Source organism: Orcinus orca, chromosome 19, assembly GCF_937001465.1.
Source record: "Orcinus orca chromosome 19, mOrcOrc1.1, whole genome shotgun sequence".
Taxonomy (NCBI): domain Eukaryota; kingdom Metazoa; phylum Chordata; class Mammalia; order Artiodactyla; family Delphinidae; genus Orcinus; species Orcinus orca.
This window is the reverse complement of record NC_064577.1, coordinates 50,573,459-50,591,174: the sequence shown is the minus strand read 5'-3', so window position 1 is coordinate 50,591,174 and position 17,716 is coordinate 50,573,459. Positions and strand designations below refer to the sequence as shown.

The 17,716-nt window shown below is 39.2% G+C and overlaps 1 protein-coding gene across 4 annotated transcripts in view; it reads left to right on the top strand.

The window, feature by feature from the left end:
* Nucleotides 1–306: 306 nt before the first annotated feature.
* The window catches only part of CLTC (clathrin heavy chain), a 66,738-nt gene continuing 49,328 nt past the window's right edge, over nucleotides 307–17,716 (top strand). For all 4 annotated transcript variants that reach the window (XM_033431647.2, XM_033431646.2, XM_004271750.4 and 1 more), the window contains exon 1: nucleotides 307–440. In XM_033431647.2, the coding sequence (XP_033287538.1) occupies nucleotides 399–440 (42 nt within the window). In that variant the 5' untranslated portion in view covers nucleotides 307–398. The remainder of the gene's footprint in view (nucleotides 441–17,716) is intronic.

Here is a 17,716-nt window from a genome sequence, read left to right as displayed (position 1 = left end):
CCGTGTCGCAGCAGTAAGCGAGGCCCTCAGCGCCCTGCGCCCCACGCTCCGAATTCCTGCGCTCCGATGCATCGCGGCGCTCCGTGGAGGAGTACATAAGGCGGAGGGGGTGAGGTGACCTGGGCGGAGTTCTGTCGCCAGGATCCTTCCGCAGGGCTAAACCGTTTCCGGAGTCTGCGCTGCGCCCGGTTCCGCCATTGCGGCTCTCGCGGACCCTGGAGCCTCCGCCCCCGACCTGAGCTCTTTCGTCTGCCTGCCAGTTTCCTGCGTCCCCGGAGACTCTCCTGCTGAGCCCAGCCTCCCCCCTCCCCCTTCTCCTCCTCTCCCTTGGAGAGCCCGGGCAGCCACTGCCCCACAGCCCCAGTGACAGGAGGAGACCATACACCCCCGACAGCGCCATGGCCCAGATTCTGCCAATTCGTTTTCAGGAGCATCTTCAGGTGCGGTGGGCCCGAGCTAGTGAGGGCTGTGGAGAGAGGGAGGTAGGAAGGAAGAAGCTGGAGTCTGAGCCCAAGCAAAAAGAGGAGAACCGGGGGGAGGGGGGATGGTGGTGGTGGTGGTATCGGTTCCTGGGGTAGATGGAGGATGGGGCACTATCTTGGAAAGCTTGAAGGGTTAAATGATGTGGGGCTTGGGTGGAAAGGAAGCGAGTCGGGGTGCATAGGGCAGTGAGGCCATACCTGGGTTTGAAGGCCTCTCTATCTTCGCTTCCTGGATGGCAAGAACTGCGTATAATAACCCTTCCACCCCGGTTTTATTCAGTTCATTCATTTGGGTACGTTGCGGGGCGTGGGGGGGGGCGTTCTCCCGCGTTTCTTCCGGAGCAAGAATTCTCTTCCCCTAGGGCAGCGCAGGCTGTCACCTCCCATTGCCCTCTTCCCTTTCCCCCATCGTGTCTGCACCCGGGAGTTGTGGCGCGGGTGGGTTGGGGAGAGGCAACCTTTTTTCTTTCTCCCTCTGCGGCTCTCAACGGGAAAGGCACCTTCCCCGGGCATGCGGAGAACGGCAGTGGCTCCTCTCTTGCCTTCCCCGAGGCAGTAGGAACTGGGAAGCTCACTGAAGGAAAAAAAAAGAGGATAGAATGGGGGAACGTATTTCTCAGGGCGGTGTCAATTTCAGAGTGCGTGGGGTCAAGGTTCCTAAGGGGACTCGCCTTTTTTCACTTTCTTGATGTCTCTGGGCATGGTGCGGCTTTTATCCCCTCTTCGGTTCTAGAAGGGAGAAAAGAGTTGTTCAGAGGTTATCTTTGGAGCCGCTAGTTGGCTTGGCGTGAGTACTTTTCTCAGGATTGCATGGAATTGAACGACCCCTGGGGATAGAGCACACCTGCCCTGAGATACGCAAGGTTATTTGGTCTGTAATTGGTTTCCTTTAGTAGGTTCTAGAGTTCTTCCCCATGGTGCATTATCCTGTAGGCAACAGACTGTCTTATCTGGCAGCTTGCCCGTAGCGGGCCCGGGCAGGTGATCATTGGAGGACTTGACTGAATTAAGTCTCTTCTAAGCTTCTGATTTTCCTGGTTCACCAATCTGGTTTTACTTTGGCTGAAATAATTTATTAATAAAGTATGCTTTCTTTCTAATTACCTCCTTAAAGAGGTCTGTCTCAGCTCAGTCATTTGAAGGACTAATTCGTAATGATAAGAGATGCCAGTGGTTTGACATGACACTAATACTAGTGGCCTCTTGGACACTTTACCATTGAAGGCTGTTTACTTTCTGACATTGTTATAACAATAAATAAATGTTAATTAAAAGGTTTAATATTCTGGCTATCAACATGATTTCATTTTTTTTACAGGTATCACCTTTGCTTGCATCAGCAAGGCTTCTTTGTCTTGAAATGTAATGAATTATAAATCTTTACTCAAAAAATGAGTTAAGTAATGTACTTTATTCAGTCATTTTTGGTTTTCAGATAACTCATCTGATGTAATAGAACACTATTTTACAAAAGGTTAAAAAACATTGTGACAGAATGGACACAGAAGTTTTTGTTTATGCTCCATCCAAATTTGTATTGCTGTGGTTACTTCTGTTGAATGTGGAGTGTTAGGAAAATAACGTTTTTGAGTGTGAGGGGAAAACACAACCTTGTCCTGACACTAAAGTGCTTCTGGAATATAATCTTCCTGCAGACAAAAGTGTGTAAAATCATACACAAGAAAAGCAGTTATAGTTGCTGTTTACTTTACAAAACAGATATAGCCCACTAGTAAATCTTGTTTCTTGACTGTTGGTGGTTTGAGCAATAGTTTTCCATTTCTATTAATGAGGAGACAAGGTTGTTGAATAATCCCAAAGACTGGACTCCAACCATGTCACTGATTGAAGACAGATTTAATATGGGTCTGATTTCTAAGTGGTTCAGAGTTTTTGCAGACACTTGAGTGAAGCCATTTCCTTCTCAAATACTTGAAGAGTTGCATATAAAGTTGCTTTGCAAATAAACTTGAAGAATTCAGTCATTCAGTTTTTGGAGTAGTATATATGCCATGACTAAGTTTAAGCGTGCTTTGGTGACTGTGTACTCAAGCTGATAATGATTAATTATTGTGCAGAGCCCCAGTCACCAACCTCTTCCAGGATAATATAATTCCTGACTTTTCATTTTTATCCCTTGCTGTATAAAAATTAATAAGGATTATTTTAATTGGCAACTTAGGTCTTTGACCTCTCAGCCCCTGCCAGTTTGCTAAGTAGCAGAAAACTTTCTGAAACACTTAGGATAAAAATTGGGAACAAGAATTGAGGAACTTGGTGTAGAGTTAACCTGTGAAATCTTCAAAGCGTGAACTGTAAATAAATTTATTTTTATACCATGGAACTACTTTGGCCAGCTGAAGGGTCTGTCATCAAGGACTCAGAAGTACATCAAATGAAGCTTAATATTTTAAGTTATAAAGGACTTTTTATTTCTTTTTTAGGATGTTGAGGCTGATAGCAGTGAACAGATGAGTGCCTATTTGAGCAAGATTTTGCTAGGATTGCAGGTTCTGAAAAAAATCCTAGGCTACCTATAGTGTTGCCTGCAACTCTGATTTCTTGGCTTATTAAGTATCTTTATGCCAATTGACATATTCTGCTGTATTCCCGGGTTCTTTGGGTCTGAAATTAAGTCTCCCAACCCTGCTCTTTTCCCTTTGATCCATAAATGTATTGTGCATTCAATGGTAGGGGTTCTTGCTATAATTATTTTAATTTGCAAAGAGAAAGCAATGCTGAGTATTACTGGGATATGTTATATGCTTAACCGTACTTCCTGGAAGAGGCATACTGCTTGGAATTATGTTGCAGTCTACTTTAGGAATAGCTTCCGAGTTTAAGATGTATCAAGGTTTTCAGAATTTTCCTAATGGTCAGTTTACTCAACTTAAAGGGGTGTGGCTAATTCTAGTGAATGTGCTTTCACTCTGTTTAGGAAATAATTTATGGCCTGAAACTGTGTGTAGAATCAATCATTTTCATTTTGGTGTGCAGTGAAATACATGATTTCAGGAACCTTAACTTAATGATATTTGAATTATATTTAACAGGATGTTTTTCTGTCTTTGTTACTGCGTGGCTTTTGCTTTTTGAGAGTTACTATCCAATAGAACTTTCTTCCATGATGAAAATTTATACTAGCTACATAGCCATATTGAGCACTTGAAATGTGGTTATTGTGACTGAGGGACTAAATTTTTACTTTTATTTCTTTTCAATTAATGTAAATGTAAATAGCTACATAAAGCTATTGACTACGACATGGGACTGCGCAATTACAGGCCATTCTGATGTGCTTTTTAAGAGTGAAGATTTATCTGGCCACCTATATTTATATGTTTAGAACATTTTGTTACTAAAATTAAAACATTCACCAATAGAAAGTGTTGGTTGAATACTGTCTCTTTTGGGAAGTGATTATGAACAGTGACTAGTGAATGGAAGGAGCAGCAGACTTTCTTGTGAGAGTCTGTTGTGTCCTATGAATGTGGCTGGGTGCTTCCACGTCTTCATCTAATTCCCCCAGATATCCTTCTTAAACAGTAGGAGACAGTGAGACTCAAACTAGTGCCCTAGGGAACCTGTCAGAGTGGGATTTGAACCTAGGTCTTCTGACACTAAATATTTTGAAGAAAAATAATGATTGACCTTAAGAGGAGAAGTTATTAGTATCCTAGTGTGCTTTTTTATCTGTTGGACTTTTCCCTGAGAAGGTGACTTCTCTTCTGGTTTAACATGTGGTTAATGATGCCATATAGTAGACAGATCAGGGGTTTGGAGGTTGTTGAGACCAGTTCCATCCAGTAGAAAAATATGAGCCACATCTGTAATTTTACATTTTCTAGTGGCCATATTAAAAGTAAAAAACAGGTGAAATTAATGTCTCATTTAACTCAGTGTACCCCAAATGTTATAATTTCACCATGCAATCAGTATAAACTTTTCAGATGAGATATTTTACATTCCTTTTTGGAGGGTACTGAATTTTCAAAATCTGCTGTGTATTTTACACTTAGAGCACATCTCAATTCAGACCCTATTTTCATTGGATATATTTGACCTGTATTTAGCTTTCATAAAATTTACAGTTGATAAAGCAGGTTTGCACATGTAGGTTGTTCCAAACATAAGTTTTCCAAGTTTGACTCGATTAACAGTTACTATTTAATTTTAATTAACTTAAAGTTGAATTACTATTTAATTTTAATTAACTTAAACTTGAAAATTGAGTCAGAGTAGCCACATTTGAAGTTCTCAGAACCACATGTGGCTTGTGAAATGTCGCTACAGTATTGGAGAAGGCAGGTTAAGACTAACCTCTTGCTCCTTTTTCTCTGTAAAATATGTGTACTACCTCACAAAGTTACCGTGAAGATCTGAGATCATGTATGTGAAAGTACTTGGTGTAGCATTTGAAGGGTATTAATTGTTGGCTATATAATTTTTGTCCAGTATATTCTATTCAGGTATCTATCTCTTAACCAGTGACAACATTTTATTTTGCAGATTTAAGACCTAGATTTTTATGGTTTATAAATATTTGGTACTCACCTGAGATTTGAATATTTACTATATACCAACAATTATGTTACACTCGGGACAAAGTGGTGAACAAAACTGACTGCAGCTTGCATTTGTGCTTGCATTGATTAGTTGGCAGAGGCTGTCCACACATAATTGTAACCATGGATGTTACTGAATGTTTGATATTGTGCAGGATTTAATACAAATATTCATATGACACAAAATTGATTCTGCTCTGAAACTGCTCAAAAGGAAGAAAAAATTTTAATTAATCTTTTATAATAGCCCGTGAGTGCTCACATGTGCCGTTGGTACATCTTTAATTAGTGTTCCTTGGTCAGACTCCTGATAAACCACATCTGATAAATTACCCACCTGGAATGCCAGTCAGGCCTTTGTTAGTATTTATATGTCCTATAAGATGGTAGTGCAGAAGTGTATGTTCTCACTTAGATAGGAAGTGAGTTCATAGCTGATATTTTAGTCCTTCATATTAGAACAAGGCTGTTTTTTAAAATTTATTTACATAGCCATGCTAAAGCTATTTCATAAAATCAAATTCTAAGCCGTAGCAAAGTTTCCAGTTCTTGGGTATCTTTTCTTTTTTTCCCCCACTGTTACTTGGCCAAGTGCCTGAGGCTAATGCTCTTAACTCAGGGGGTGGCAGGAGGCTTGGATCTGAATGTATTATGCAAAACCCATCTGTCAGACTCAGATTTTTGTGTCTCTTCTTTTGTGTTATGAAAGACATAATTTAAGATAGTTTACATAATTTATGATAGTTTATCCTAGTTCAGAGGGAATAACTATTCATCAAATCCTAATTGTCCTGAAATCTACAAGATCAGAATAAATTGACCATTATAGCTATTTGAGCACCTACTGTGTGCCAGGACCTCTGCTAAATCTTTTATGTTCATGATCTCATTTGATTGGCAAGAACATCCCTTCAGGTAGGTAGGGTTAGCCTTATTTTGCAGATGGGGAAACTGAAGTTCATAGCAGTTAACCTGTAGAGTCACACAGCTAGTGAGTGGGTGGTAATATTTGCTCTTCTTTCATTGTGGCACATTGCCTCATTTGGTGAATGATCTGTATAATTTGTATGTATGCTGTGGTGGTCTTCGATGTATACATTCTACTAGTATGTTTTTAGGTCAGTAGTTTTTATGAGAAAATCAGGGGCCAGTGAACCAACACCTGGATTTTCTATGCCTTAAACGGTTATTGAGATGATGTTTTTTAAAGGGCTTTATCCAAGTTCCCACTAAAAAATTGTGCAGAATGATTGGAATCAGGTTAACTTGTAATAACCAAGATTATCTATATCCCTGTCATAAGGCTAAACTTCTCAAATTTCTCTTAGACTTTTCCTTAGTGACAAGAGAGTGAATATGTTCCAGCCTGAAGCCACTTATGAAAGCAGGAAACTTCTGCTTTCTATTTTACTGTATTATTTATGTTTTTGTGTTTATTCTAATGTAAAACGTGAGTAGAACTCAAGGAAGACTGTTATGCTTGGGGAGGGAGGATGGGAAAAGTGGGAGTAGAACATGCTTCCTCAGTTTGAATAGCATAACCGTAGAGGGGAATATGGTTACACATTTGTAGGATTGTGCTTTGGAGACAGAACTGCCAGTAATACTGGTACTTCCTTTTCTGAATCATTGGGTAAGTAAGGACTTTTCTTTAAGTTCTGAAGTACAGCAGATTTTATTATTTATTTATTTGGCTGCGGCATGCAGCATGCGGGATCTTAGTTCCCTAACCAGGATCGAACCTGTGCCCCCTGCACTGGAAGCGCGGAGTCTTAACTGCTGGACCACCAGGGAAGTCCCCTGAAGTACGGCAGATTCTAAAGCTTATTTTTGAAAGAATAGGAACTGGGTCCATTAAAACCATATGGTCACGTTAAAAAATTTAAATTCTGCAATATACCGTTGTGGAAAATGTTTCACATGTTTAATCCGAGCTCTTATCTTTTTAGCTTTTCTCAACTTCCTCTTTTATTATATTTAAAACAATACTTTCTGGCAGTTGTAAAGTTAGCCTATAGTATGTGGTTGTATTTATATCATGATACTTAGCCCATACAGATATTAATCCTTAGCCCCTATGCTGGAGGGGAGTCTCTCTTTATCCAGTTGAGTTGAACATATATGCTATGCTCAAGGAAAAAATTACCCATTTATCCAGTTATTGAAGACAAGATCTTAGAGTTACACCAGACTCTCTTCTTCTCATTTTCTACATCCAGTCCATTTCTGAAGTAGGGAAGGTGATTGCAGTGTTTAATGACCCCCGTCTGTTGAAACTGGGAATCATGGTAGATGAAAAATGAGAATTGGGTTGAGAGTTGCCTTCGTCTATTTCTGACCAGCTGCTCATCTGAGAAAGAGGACTTAAAAACCACTAAAGTGGACAGAGGGAAGCCAAAGACTATCCACATATGTTCAGCTTGGCAAAAAACTAACTTTGGGTAGATCTCATTATTTGAGGATTAATAATTAGGGAAATAAACCTATAGGGAGAACATGGTTTACAAAATCCATCTCTTTCCCAACTCTCTACAGTACTTTACATTCTTTCCTATTGAACTATGCAAATCTAAGGCAGGTGTCTTTTTTTAACCATAAAATATTCCGCAGGAAAAAGTTTCCTTATATTAAAAGTCTTACCAAGTGTCTGTATTACTGAGTCCTTTACAGTTGCTTCTGTTTGAATTGAATACTACAACACTGTTCAGGGAAGGCTACCATGGACTTGAAATCAGCTGGTTTGGTAAGAGGTAAATTTAACACACCTAATAATTATTCCTCTCTGTATGGCTTCACAATTACAACTGTTGGATGTTGTAAGCAAACATTTTAAATTTCACTCATAAACCAGTCCATTAGGGAGGTGTTTCTGGAGACTGTAATCCAAAAACAAGTGTAAAAACACCTCTCCTAATACAGAAATAGAAATTTGAGGCATGTTATAAATTTCCCATGATGGTACCGTAATGAATTTTTAAAAAGCACTTTGATGGAATGCAGATGACTTTCCACTGCTAACGAAGACACTGATGTAAAAAATGCGCATGAAGAGTTTAAAATGGTTTCTGAAATATGAACAGTAGAAAAACATTTCCGAGTTAATTATTTTATAATTTTAAATGTCTATATAAACTGTCAAATGACTACATGAATTATATATTAAGCACATCTAAAATTAAAATTAACCATTTTAAAGTGAACAATATAGTGGTATTTAGTAAGTTCAGTGTTTTGCAACCATCACCTGTATCTAGTTCTAAAACATTTCATTACCCCAAAAGGAAACTTCATATCCATTAAGCAGTCTCCTTCCTCCCTCCTCCCATCCCCCAGCAACCACTAATATGCTTTCTGTCTCTATGAATTTATCTATTCCTATAAATGGAATCATACAATGTGTGACCTTTTGTTGTCTAATTTCCTTCACTAAGCATACTGTTTGAGGTTTATCCATGTAGTATGTATCAGTACTTTATTCAATTATGGCTGAGTAATACTCCATTGAATGGATATACCACATTTTATTTGTCCTTTCATTGATCCATGAACATTTGGATTCTTTCCACCTGTTGGGTATTGTGAACAGTGCTGCTGCGAACATTACAGGTTTTTGTTTGAATACATATTTTTAGTTCTTTTGGATATATACCGAGGAGTGGAATTGTTGGGTCATATGGTAACTCTATATTTTAACTTTTTGAGGGACTGCCCAACTTTTTCACAGCAGCTACACCACTTTACATTCCCATCAGCAGTATATGAGAGTTGCAATATTTCCACATTCTCTCCAGCAGCTATCAAAAGCTTTTTTGGATGACCAGGGAATAGTCTACTTGGGAAAATGAATACCCTATTTGGTGTTTTTTACTTCCATGTGTTCTCTCCCAATCTTTGTAGCTCTGCCCTCCCTTAAATCGTGTGTCCTGCTTTAGATTGCATTTCCATAACCAGTCATAGCTTGGGTAGCATTCAGTTGTTATGTGCCAGCTGAATGGCATTTATACAGGAAAGGGCATAACCTTGGGGAGTCATACCTATCTGCAAGGTTTGAGGTGTAAAAACTTCCCTGTATTTCCCTGCAGCTTGGTCAGAATTGATATGTGATATTTCATCAAATTATTGGATTATTATTTTTAAAGAACGAGTTACATTTAAAGGTTTTTTGATTTTCCAGTTAGTAGTTGGCTACAAGTAGGAAAGATTCTTTGAGTCTCTTGATAGTTTACCAAAGCTAGTAGTCTTATAGTTCCTGTCTCCAACTGTGGTTCCTTCTTGAATGTATTACTTAACAATATGGAGTGACCAGAGTAAAAAAATTCTCCTGGGCTTCCCTGGTGGTGCAGTGGTTGAGAGTCCACCTGCCGATGCAGAGGACACGGGTTCATGCCCCGGTCCGGGAAGATCCCACATGCCGCGGAGCGGCTGGGCCCGTGAGCCATGGCCGCTGAGCCTGCGCGTCCGGAGCCTGTGCTCCGCAACGGGAGAGGCCACAACAGTGAGAGGCCCGCGTACCGCAAAAAAAAAAAAAAAAAAAAAAAAAAATTCTCCTGAGAATGATTGCCTCAAACACTAACATGGAGTAGAAATAAATCTATATGTTTAAGTGTGGGGTCCACAAGGGCATTTTTATTTGTTGCTTAAAATGTGTGGAGCACATAGAAAACAATGGCTGGTATACTGTTGATGAAAGAATTAAAGGAATGCTGCACTTTCAGCATTTTTATTTATTTCCTGTAGAAGACAGAAACTGCAGTTTTTATTTGACATTCTGCTAGTTTCCTGGAAGGGCTCAATGAAGTTACTGTTGTCAGCATTTTCTTCACTGTGATTAATATTAGTGAAGGTAGAGGATGTTTTGGAACTTTTAAAGGAAGTTATGCTGAGTGAAATCCTTGGGATAGGAAGTTAACCACATCTTCAAGCACCTAAAAATATCTGTATTGGGTGACATCCAAGTATCAGCAGGACTCGAAAATTGTTGACCTCTTAACTCTATAGCAGTAACACTTAAGTCTTTGTCAAGATACAAGATTCATTTACAGAGAAGGTAACTGAAATAGGATTATACATAGAGCACAGCACAAAATGTCCTTGTCTGAAATACAGTAGCTGTACATGCTTCCTTTACATTCTAACAATTCAGATGAAACGAGGAAGGAACTGGAAAGTGTAAAGCCAAGCACTAATTGTGAAACATAATCCTTAATAATGCTGTCATAAACACAAATTTTCTTTTTTTTTTTTTTTTTGCGTTACGCGGGCCTCCCACTGCTGTGGCCTCTCCCGTTGCGGAGCACAGGCTCCGGACGCGCAGGCTCAGCGGCCATGGCTCACGCGTCCAGCCGCTCCGCGGCATGTGGGATCTTCCCGGACCGGGGCACGAACCCGTGTCCCCTGCATCGGCAGGTGGACTCTCAACCACTGCACCACCAGGGAAGCCCCATAAACACAAATTTTAATGTATTTTGATTTTCAGCTGGTAAATGAGTTCTGTTCTGAGTCTACTAGTCATTCATTAGGAAGCATACTTACCGGGTGTGCTTATAAAGAAGTCTATTTCCAATGAGTGTTCCTATCTGATCACACGTAATAAGCGCTGGTTGAAATTAGTAAGCTCAAAGCAAACTTATTACTCCTTTAATTATGTGATATTTGTAGGCACAGACACAACTGTGATTGATTGCTGAGACAGACGTTGTGCTGATGGAGAGTATCATCTTTAGCCAGTCAGAGAATTGGGCATTGAAAAAGTAGTCTGGTTTTCCTTGGTTGAATTGTCATATGCCAGAATTTTCTACCCTTTTTATTTTATTATTTTAACTTCTGGCTGCACAATGTAGCCTGCGGGATCCTAGTTCCCCGACCATGGATCGAACCCGCACCCCCCGCAGTGGAAGCTTGGAGTCCCAACCACTGGACCACCAGGGAAGTCCCTCTACCCTTTTTAATACATGTATACTATTGGATTAAATATATACACATATATATATAGATAGAGAGAGAGAGTCCATTCAGTTCCTTTAACAATATTTTCATAGTTTGATCACTAATGTAGTCTACTAAGATGCTGACTCACCATCAGTGGGTTTCCTGATTCCTTGATATAAGAAGGCTTTGCTAGCTGTCTTTAGTAACAAGAATTTTGAAAAAAGCAAGTTGGGTTTCCCTGGATTTGACTATGTAATGTTAGTAGCATGACATCAGACCCAACCTGTTTTAGAATAGTTGTCATGATACCATAGTCCCAGAGCTAAATAACTGTAAAAGGATAGAAATCCCTAAAATAGAGTGCTTATGTGCCCCCACTGTGTTCTAAGTGCTTGCTGTATGTTAAATCACTTAAACCTTCTGTGCAGCACCTAGGCATGCCTTGCTCCCCCTCAAACAGGGATGGACACTTTCTCTTTTCTGTTTGTCACATGTACAATTAAATCGAGTACAGTTTCAAAACCAAGACAAGAAAAAACAAAGCTTAAAGCATTAAAAACTGATGAGTATGTAACTTAGATGTCTGAATCTAATACTGCTGAAGTTAAAACAATTTTTTTTACCAGATTTAATTTTAATACAATCTCTTTCACAGTTAACATTGTTGAAATTGGGGATTCATCTTACCGTTGTATACTCTTTACCCAAAAGCTTTATGATATTGATGAGCATCTTAGAAACTGAGGCAGTGGTAGTTTCTCAGGCACAGAGATGGGCCTTTCTTTTCTCATGTTCTCTGAAGGAATTACATCTTATTATTATCTGTACCGTCTCAGTACTTCTCAGTCCCTTATAACTTGGGCCTTAGCTATTTGAATGTTTAGTGATTTCTTGAAAGAGGCACCGAGACTTAGGTGTGCTGTTCCTTGGGCTCTTTCTTGTGCTGCCATTGAACTTTGTAGATTTTTTTTCCCCAAAGCCTCCCACAGATATCTGGACTTTGAAACCTGAAAGTTCTAGTTTTCCCTGCTTCTCCGTGTCAGAAATCCTTATATAAGATGAAAGTGTTTCTTTGCCAACTATCCTTTATATTTTACCAGAGTTTAATGTAAAAGAAGTTCTCCCTTTCTCCTTGTCGGATTCCCAAGAAAAACTTCTGAAAACAGTGCTCTCCAGTAGAACTGTGCAATGATGGAAATGTTCTGTATTCTGTGCCTTCCAATACAGTAGTCACATGTGATAGTTGAGTACTTGAAATGAGATTGATGTGAATGAGGAACTGAATTTTAAATTTTATTTACTGAACAAAATTAAATAGCTGCATGGACCAGTGGCTGCCATACTGGACAGTGTAGCAAACCTCTCAGTTCTGATAGGGCAGACATTATACAGCTCCTTTACAGAGCATAAACTCTTTCTCTGGAATTATGTCACTCTTTGAATGGTTTGATTTTCATCTTTACCTTTTGAAGTTGTGTTCTTCCTTCCTGCCCTACAGGTAAATTGCCTAATAAAAGTCTAATCCCTACAATTGCAATGTAATTTTCAAGTTCTGTAACCTATAAGAGCAGAGATTCATCCCTCTTTTAAAACTTAAAAAAAAAAATTGCAAGGTTTTATAATACTGGGAAGAGCATATGCCCAATCATCTAGATTTTTAATAATATTTTGCTGTATTTGCTTTTTTGTTTTAATTAAACATTTTTTAAAATTCAGGCTGTTGTGACATTTTATAAATATTCCAGCATGCATCTTTAGAAGATAAGGACATTTTCTTACAATCACGATATCATTATAGCATCCTAATAGTTAACAGTTCCTCAGTACCTAAAAACCAGTCCGAATTCAGATTGGCCCCAAATGTTATTTGGTTTCTTTAAAGCAGGATCCAAGCAAGATCTACATGTTGCTTTCAGTTGCGACTCTTAAGTTTCTTGTAAGAAACGTTTTATTCATACAGAGTTTGAGATTTACGGAAAAGTTTGAAGAATGGTACAAAGATTCTTTGTACACTTTACCCAGATGTGTCAGTTCTTATCATTTTTTACATTTGACTTATCCTCTTTAGCCTCTCTACGTACATTTTTTACTGAACTGTTTGAAAGTAGTTTGCTGATGTGATGTCTCTTTGCCACTGCATATTTTAGTGGGGGTTTTTTGGGGTTTTTTTGGTTTTTTTTGCGGTACGCGGGCCTCTCACTGTTGTGGCCTCTCCCGTTGCGGAGCACAGGCTCCGGACGCACAGGCTCAGCGGCCATGGCTCACGGGCCCAGCCGCTCCGCGGCATGTGGGATCTTCCCGGACCGGGACACGAACCCGTGTCCCCTGCATCGGCAGGCGGACTCTCAACCACTGCGCCACCAGGGAAGTCCTAGTGTGTATTTAATAAGAATAACAAAATGGTCTTCTATAGCCATACTGCAGTAATCGAGGTGAAGAAATTGACTTTAACAGAATACTGTTATCTCGGGCTTTATTCAGATTTCATCAGTTCCAATAATGTTCTTTATATCAAAAGAAAACTCATGATCATGAATTGCATTGAGTTGTCCAGTTTCTTTAGTTGTTTTTAGTCTGGAACTCTATTTGTATTTCAAGACGTAGATTTTTTTTTTTTTTTTTTTTTTTTGCGGTACGCGGGCCTCTCACTGTTGTGGCCTCTCCCGTTGCGGAGCACAGGCTCTGGACGCGCAGGCTCAGCGACCATGGCTCACGGGCCCAGCTGCTCCGCGGCATGTGGGATCTTCCTGGACAGGGGCACGAACCCGTGTCCCCTGCATCGGCAAGAGGACCCTCAACCACTGCGCCACCAGGGAAGCCCGGGAGATATTTTGAGACTTTGTAAATATGTGTTACTCCTCAAAATTTCATCCATTAATTTAATATCCATTGATGATCCTTGCCCAAATCAATTATTGTGTTGACTGCAAAATACTGACTTTTAAAGAATTCCATTGATCTTTCACCATTTTTTTAAAAAATTAGGGTATAGTTGCTGTACAATGTTGTGTTAGTTTCTGCTGTCTTTCACCATTTTTAAGTTAGCTTTCTTCTCCAAGAAACAACTTTTCCTTTTATATTTATTATATTAGTGTTGGACTCCTGGGTTTCATAAATCTCTTTTAATCTATAATTGTCCTGAAAAGTAATTAGCAGTATACATATAGTAAAGGAATGTTGTCCTTCTGTGTAAGAATATTTAGGCCTCCAGAATTTTAGGCATATTGAAAAGAAGAGATGGGAGAGGCTTTCATTCTTTAAGAAAGTTCTTTTATTTGAGGAGCTTAAGGTTTAGTTGGATAAATGGATCTGAAATTGTGGGGCATGGGCAGATTAGGAAAAGTTGGGAAATTTTGGTTTTGGAAAGGTTTGGTAGAAGGGAGAGAAAGAGGCAGTGTATGTCTCTGAACCAGGTAGTTTCAACTCTTCTGCACACTAAGGGGAGAAACGCTGAGCCTGCTTTCCATTTCACCTTCTATTTCTTAGCCTTGAGCTCTTTACAGTAAAGAATTTTTTATGATACTGACCTTATGCCTTTTGTTTGCATTAGCTTTCCCGGCTTGCTCCCTAAACGAAGGTGTAGGAGACATATTTGCCAAGTTTGTTAGAAAGCCTTAGCAATACTGTTCCATAGTGCCCCTAAAAATAAGAATTGAAATAAAATAGGGTTACTTAGCATGAATATGTTACATGATGCCATGTTATGTGATTTTGAAGATTCTGATCTCTACCTAACTTTATTTTAAAAAATTTTTTTTAAGTCTTTATTGAATTTGTTACAATATTGCTTTTTTAATATAAATTTATTTATTTTATTTTATTTATTTTATTTTTGGCTGCATTGGGTCTTCGTTGCTGCACGCAGGCTTTCTCTAGTTGCAGCGAGCCGGGGCTACTCTTTGTTGCGGTGCGCGGGCTTCTCATTTTGGTGGCTTCTCTTGTTGGGAGCACGGGCTCAAGGCACGCGGGCTCCAGTAGTTGTGGCTTGCGGGCTCTAGAGCTCAGGCTTAGTAGTTGTGGTGCACAGGCCTAGTTGCTCTGTGGCATGTGGGATCTTCCTGGACCAGGGCTCGAACCCATGTCTCCTGCATTGGCAGGCGGATTCTTAACCACTGTGCCACCAGGTTAGCCCCTGCTTCTGATTTATGCTTTGGTGTTTTTGGCTGTGAGGCATGTGGGATCTTAGCTCCCCGACCGGAAATTGAACCTGCATGCCCTGCATTGGAAGGCGAAGTCTTAACTACTGGACCGCCAAGGAAGTCCCTCTACCTAAATTTAGTTAGGCAAATTAAAGAGCAGAATTGGAAATTTTAAAAAGTAATTTCCTTTTCTTGAAAGAAAAAACAAACAAAAATTCAGTGTCTAATAAGTTAAGCACCCAGAGACCAGTAATCTTTTATCAGTAATCAAAAGAAATACACACCCAGAATTTCAGCCAACTTCTAGGACAGCTGTATTAAGCAGATAAAATGCAAATACAAAAAAAGCTTACCTTGAGCTGGCCTAAGTACTGATGTGTTATATGTACTAATAGTATCTATTGAAGTTTTATTATGTGTAAGGCACTGCTCTGAAAGCACTTCACATTAAATCCTCACAATTGTGGGATATGTACTATCATCTCACATGTTTCAGGTGAGGAAATGGATATACAGAGATAATTGATTTGCCCATGATCATTTATGTGGCAAAACTAGGGCTAAACCCAGACATTTTGGCTCTTATGAGGAATCCACAGAACTAATTCTGGATAGCACTTGTAGTTTATAATCAGAGTTATACATTTGTACAGTAATTGTCTACTTGAATGAAGAAACCCTCTGTGTTCTCTAGGTTATGGGGAATCTGAAACACTATTTTTCACTTCAAAACTAAGAATGCAGTGTCTCACTTTTTTCTCTTGGCATGTTAATCCAAATTGGGGTGAGGAGGGGAGCAGAGGGAAAAGGAATCATTTTTTTATCGTTTGTAAAATGTAATTCCAGGGCACTCCAGAGTTTTGGGTGTGCTGATTAACAGTAAATCTATTAATATTTACAGTCAGCCCTCCCCTCCATATCTGTGGTTTCCCATCCATATGAAGGACTTTCCAGCATCTGTGGATTTTTGGTATCTGCGAGGGGTCCTGAAACCAATCCCCAGTGGATACTGAGGGATGGACAACTGAACTTATTTTTTGGAATCTGAACTAGACTTACATGTCAAGTCCTACAGTATTGCCACTTACAGACCAGTGTCCAAAATCTAGCCTGGAAACTAAACAAATTACACAGTTTGGGTGGCTTTCTTTAAAGGGGGAGCAGTTTTGTGCATGTGCCATTAGTGTTTTTTTTTAAAGGGAGAATGGAAATACATACTTTCATGTGTGCATAGGATATCCAAGATGGAAAAGTATCTCTAATTGCTAGGGGGAGAGAGGTATTACTGGAAACGTGGAGTGGGTGACTTTTCATAGTGTATATACCCTTTTGTATAGTATGAATTATTTGCCATGTACATGTAATAACTATTCAAAAAAAGTAATCCCTTTTCTTGGGCCTAAGTTTATTGACTCCATATTCTTATTTTATAACAGCAAAATAAAAGTTCTTTGAAGTTTAAAAAAAAACACTTTATTATAGAAACTTCCAAGTATATCTCAAAATAGAATGTCCCCATCTTCAACAGTAGCAACACTTTGCCAATTGAGAGGATAAAAAATGTGGCCAGAATTCTGATATTGTTGTATATTTTCTGTAAATAGCTGCAAGTTTGGAGATGCTTATACGGTCTCTGAATTTATTAGTGGTTTCTTCTACAGTCTGTAATTCAGTTTCTGTGGTAGATAGCTCATACACCATCAGACCTTTATGATTGACTAGAATATCTTATGGCTAGTATGTGCTGTTTTGAAAATGAAATCTGTTTAAAAACATTACGGTGTTTTTTGGCTTTTTTTGTCTGCGCTGAGTGGCTTGCGGGATCCTAGTTCCCTGACCAGGGATCAAACCCGGGCCTCCATCAGTGGAAGTACGGAGTCCTAACCTCTGGACCACCAGGGAATTCCCTATGTTGTATTTTAAAGTTTTAATCTGTATGAATATTGCTAGACACAGTTATCTAGTATGTGTGATAATGATCCTATTTTATGATCCTATTTTATATGATCCTTTTATGATCCTTTTATATGATCCTATTTTAAGAGTGCACCTAACCCAGAATTGTGATTAATGATGGTGACCTGTCCTATGACTGTTCTGGGATGTTTTCCTTTTGAACATATCCTAGGAAAATATGGGAAGAATTGGTGAGCGTTCTGGGCATTCTCACTGAAAAGTATCACCAGTAAGGAAAAATTCTTACTGACATTATTTGAAGAGAAGGGAGCAAATGTAACTTTCTGTTAACTGATAGGAATAGGTCACTTGAAGTTCTGTCACTTATCCTAACAACTGGGATAGGCTTTTTAGGAAGGAGAAGTTTCCTATTTAGTTGTATAAATGGGCATTACTTAAGTAGGCTCCTTAAAATGTCTAAATATGTGGATTGGTGAGAATTTGCCATCTACCTCTTGTTTAATTTTGTTTTTTAAATAAAGGGTGTATGTTTGTTTCACATGGAGTACATTCTTGATAGAGAAGACTAAAAATATATATATGCATAGCTTTCTTGGTAGAATGTGTTTAATGAGAAAAGAAAATAAGGATTACCTAAATTGTGAGGAGTACAGGAACCCCACCCGCTTTGAACCAGATCTTTGCC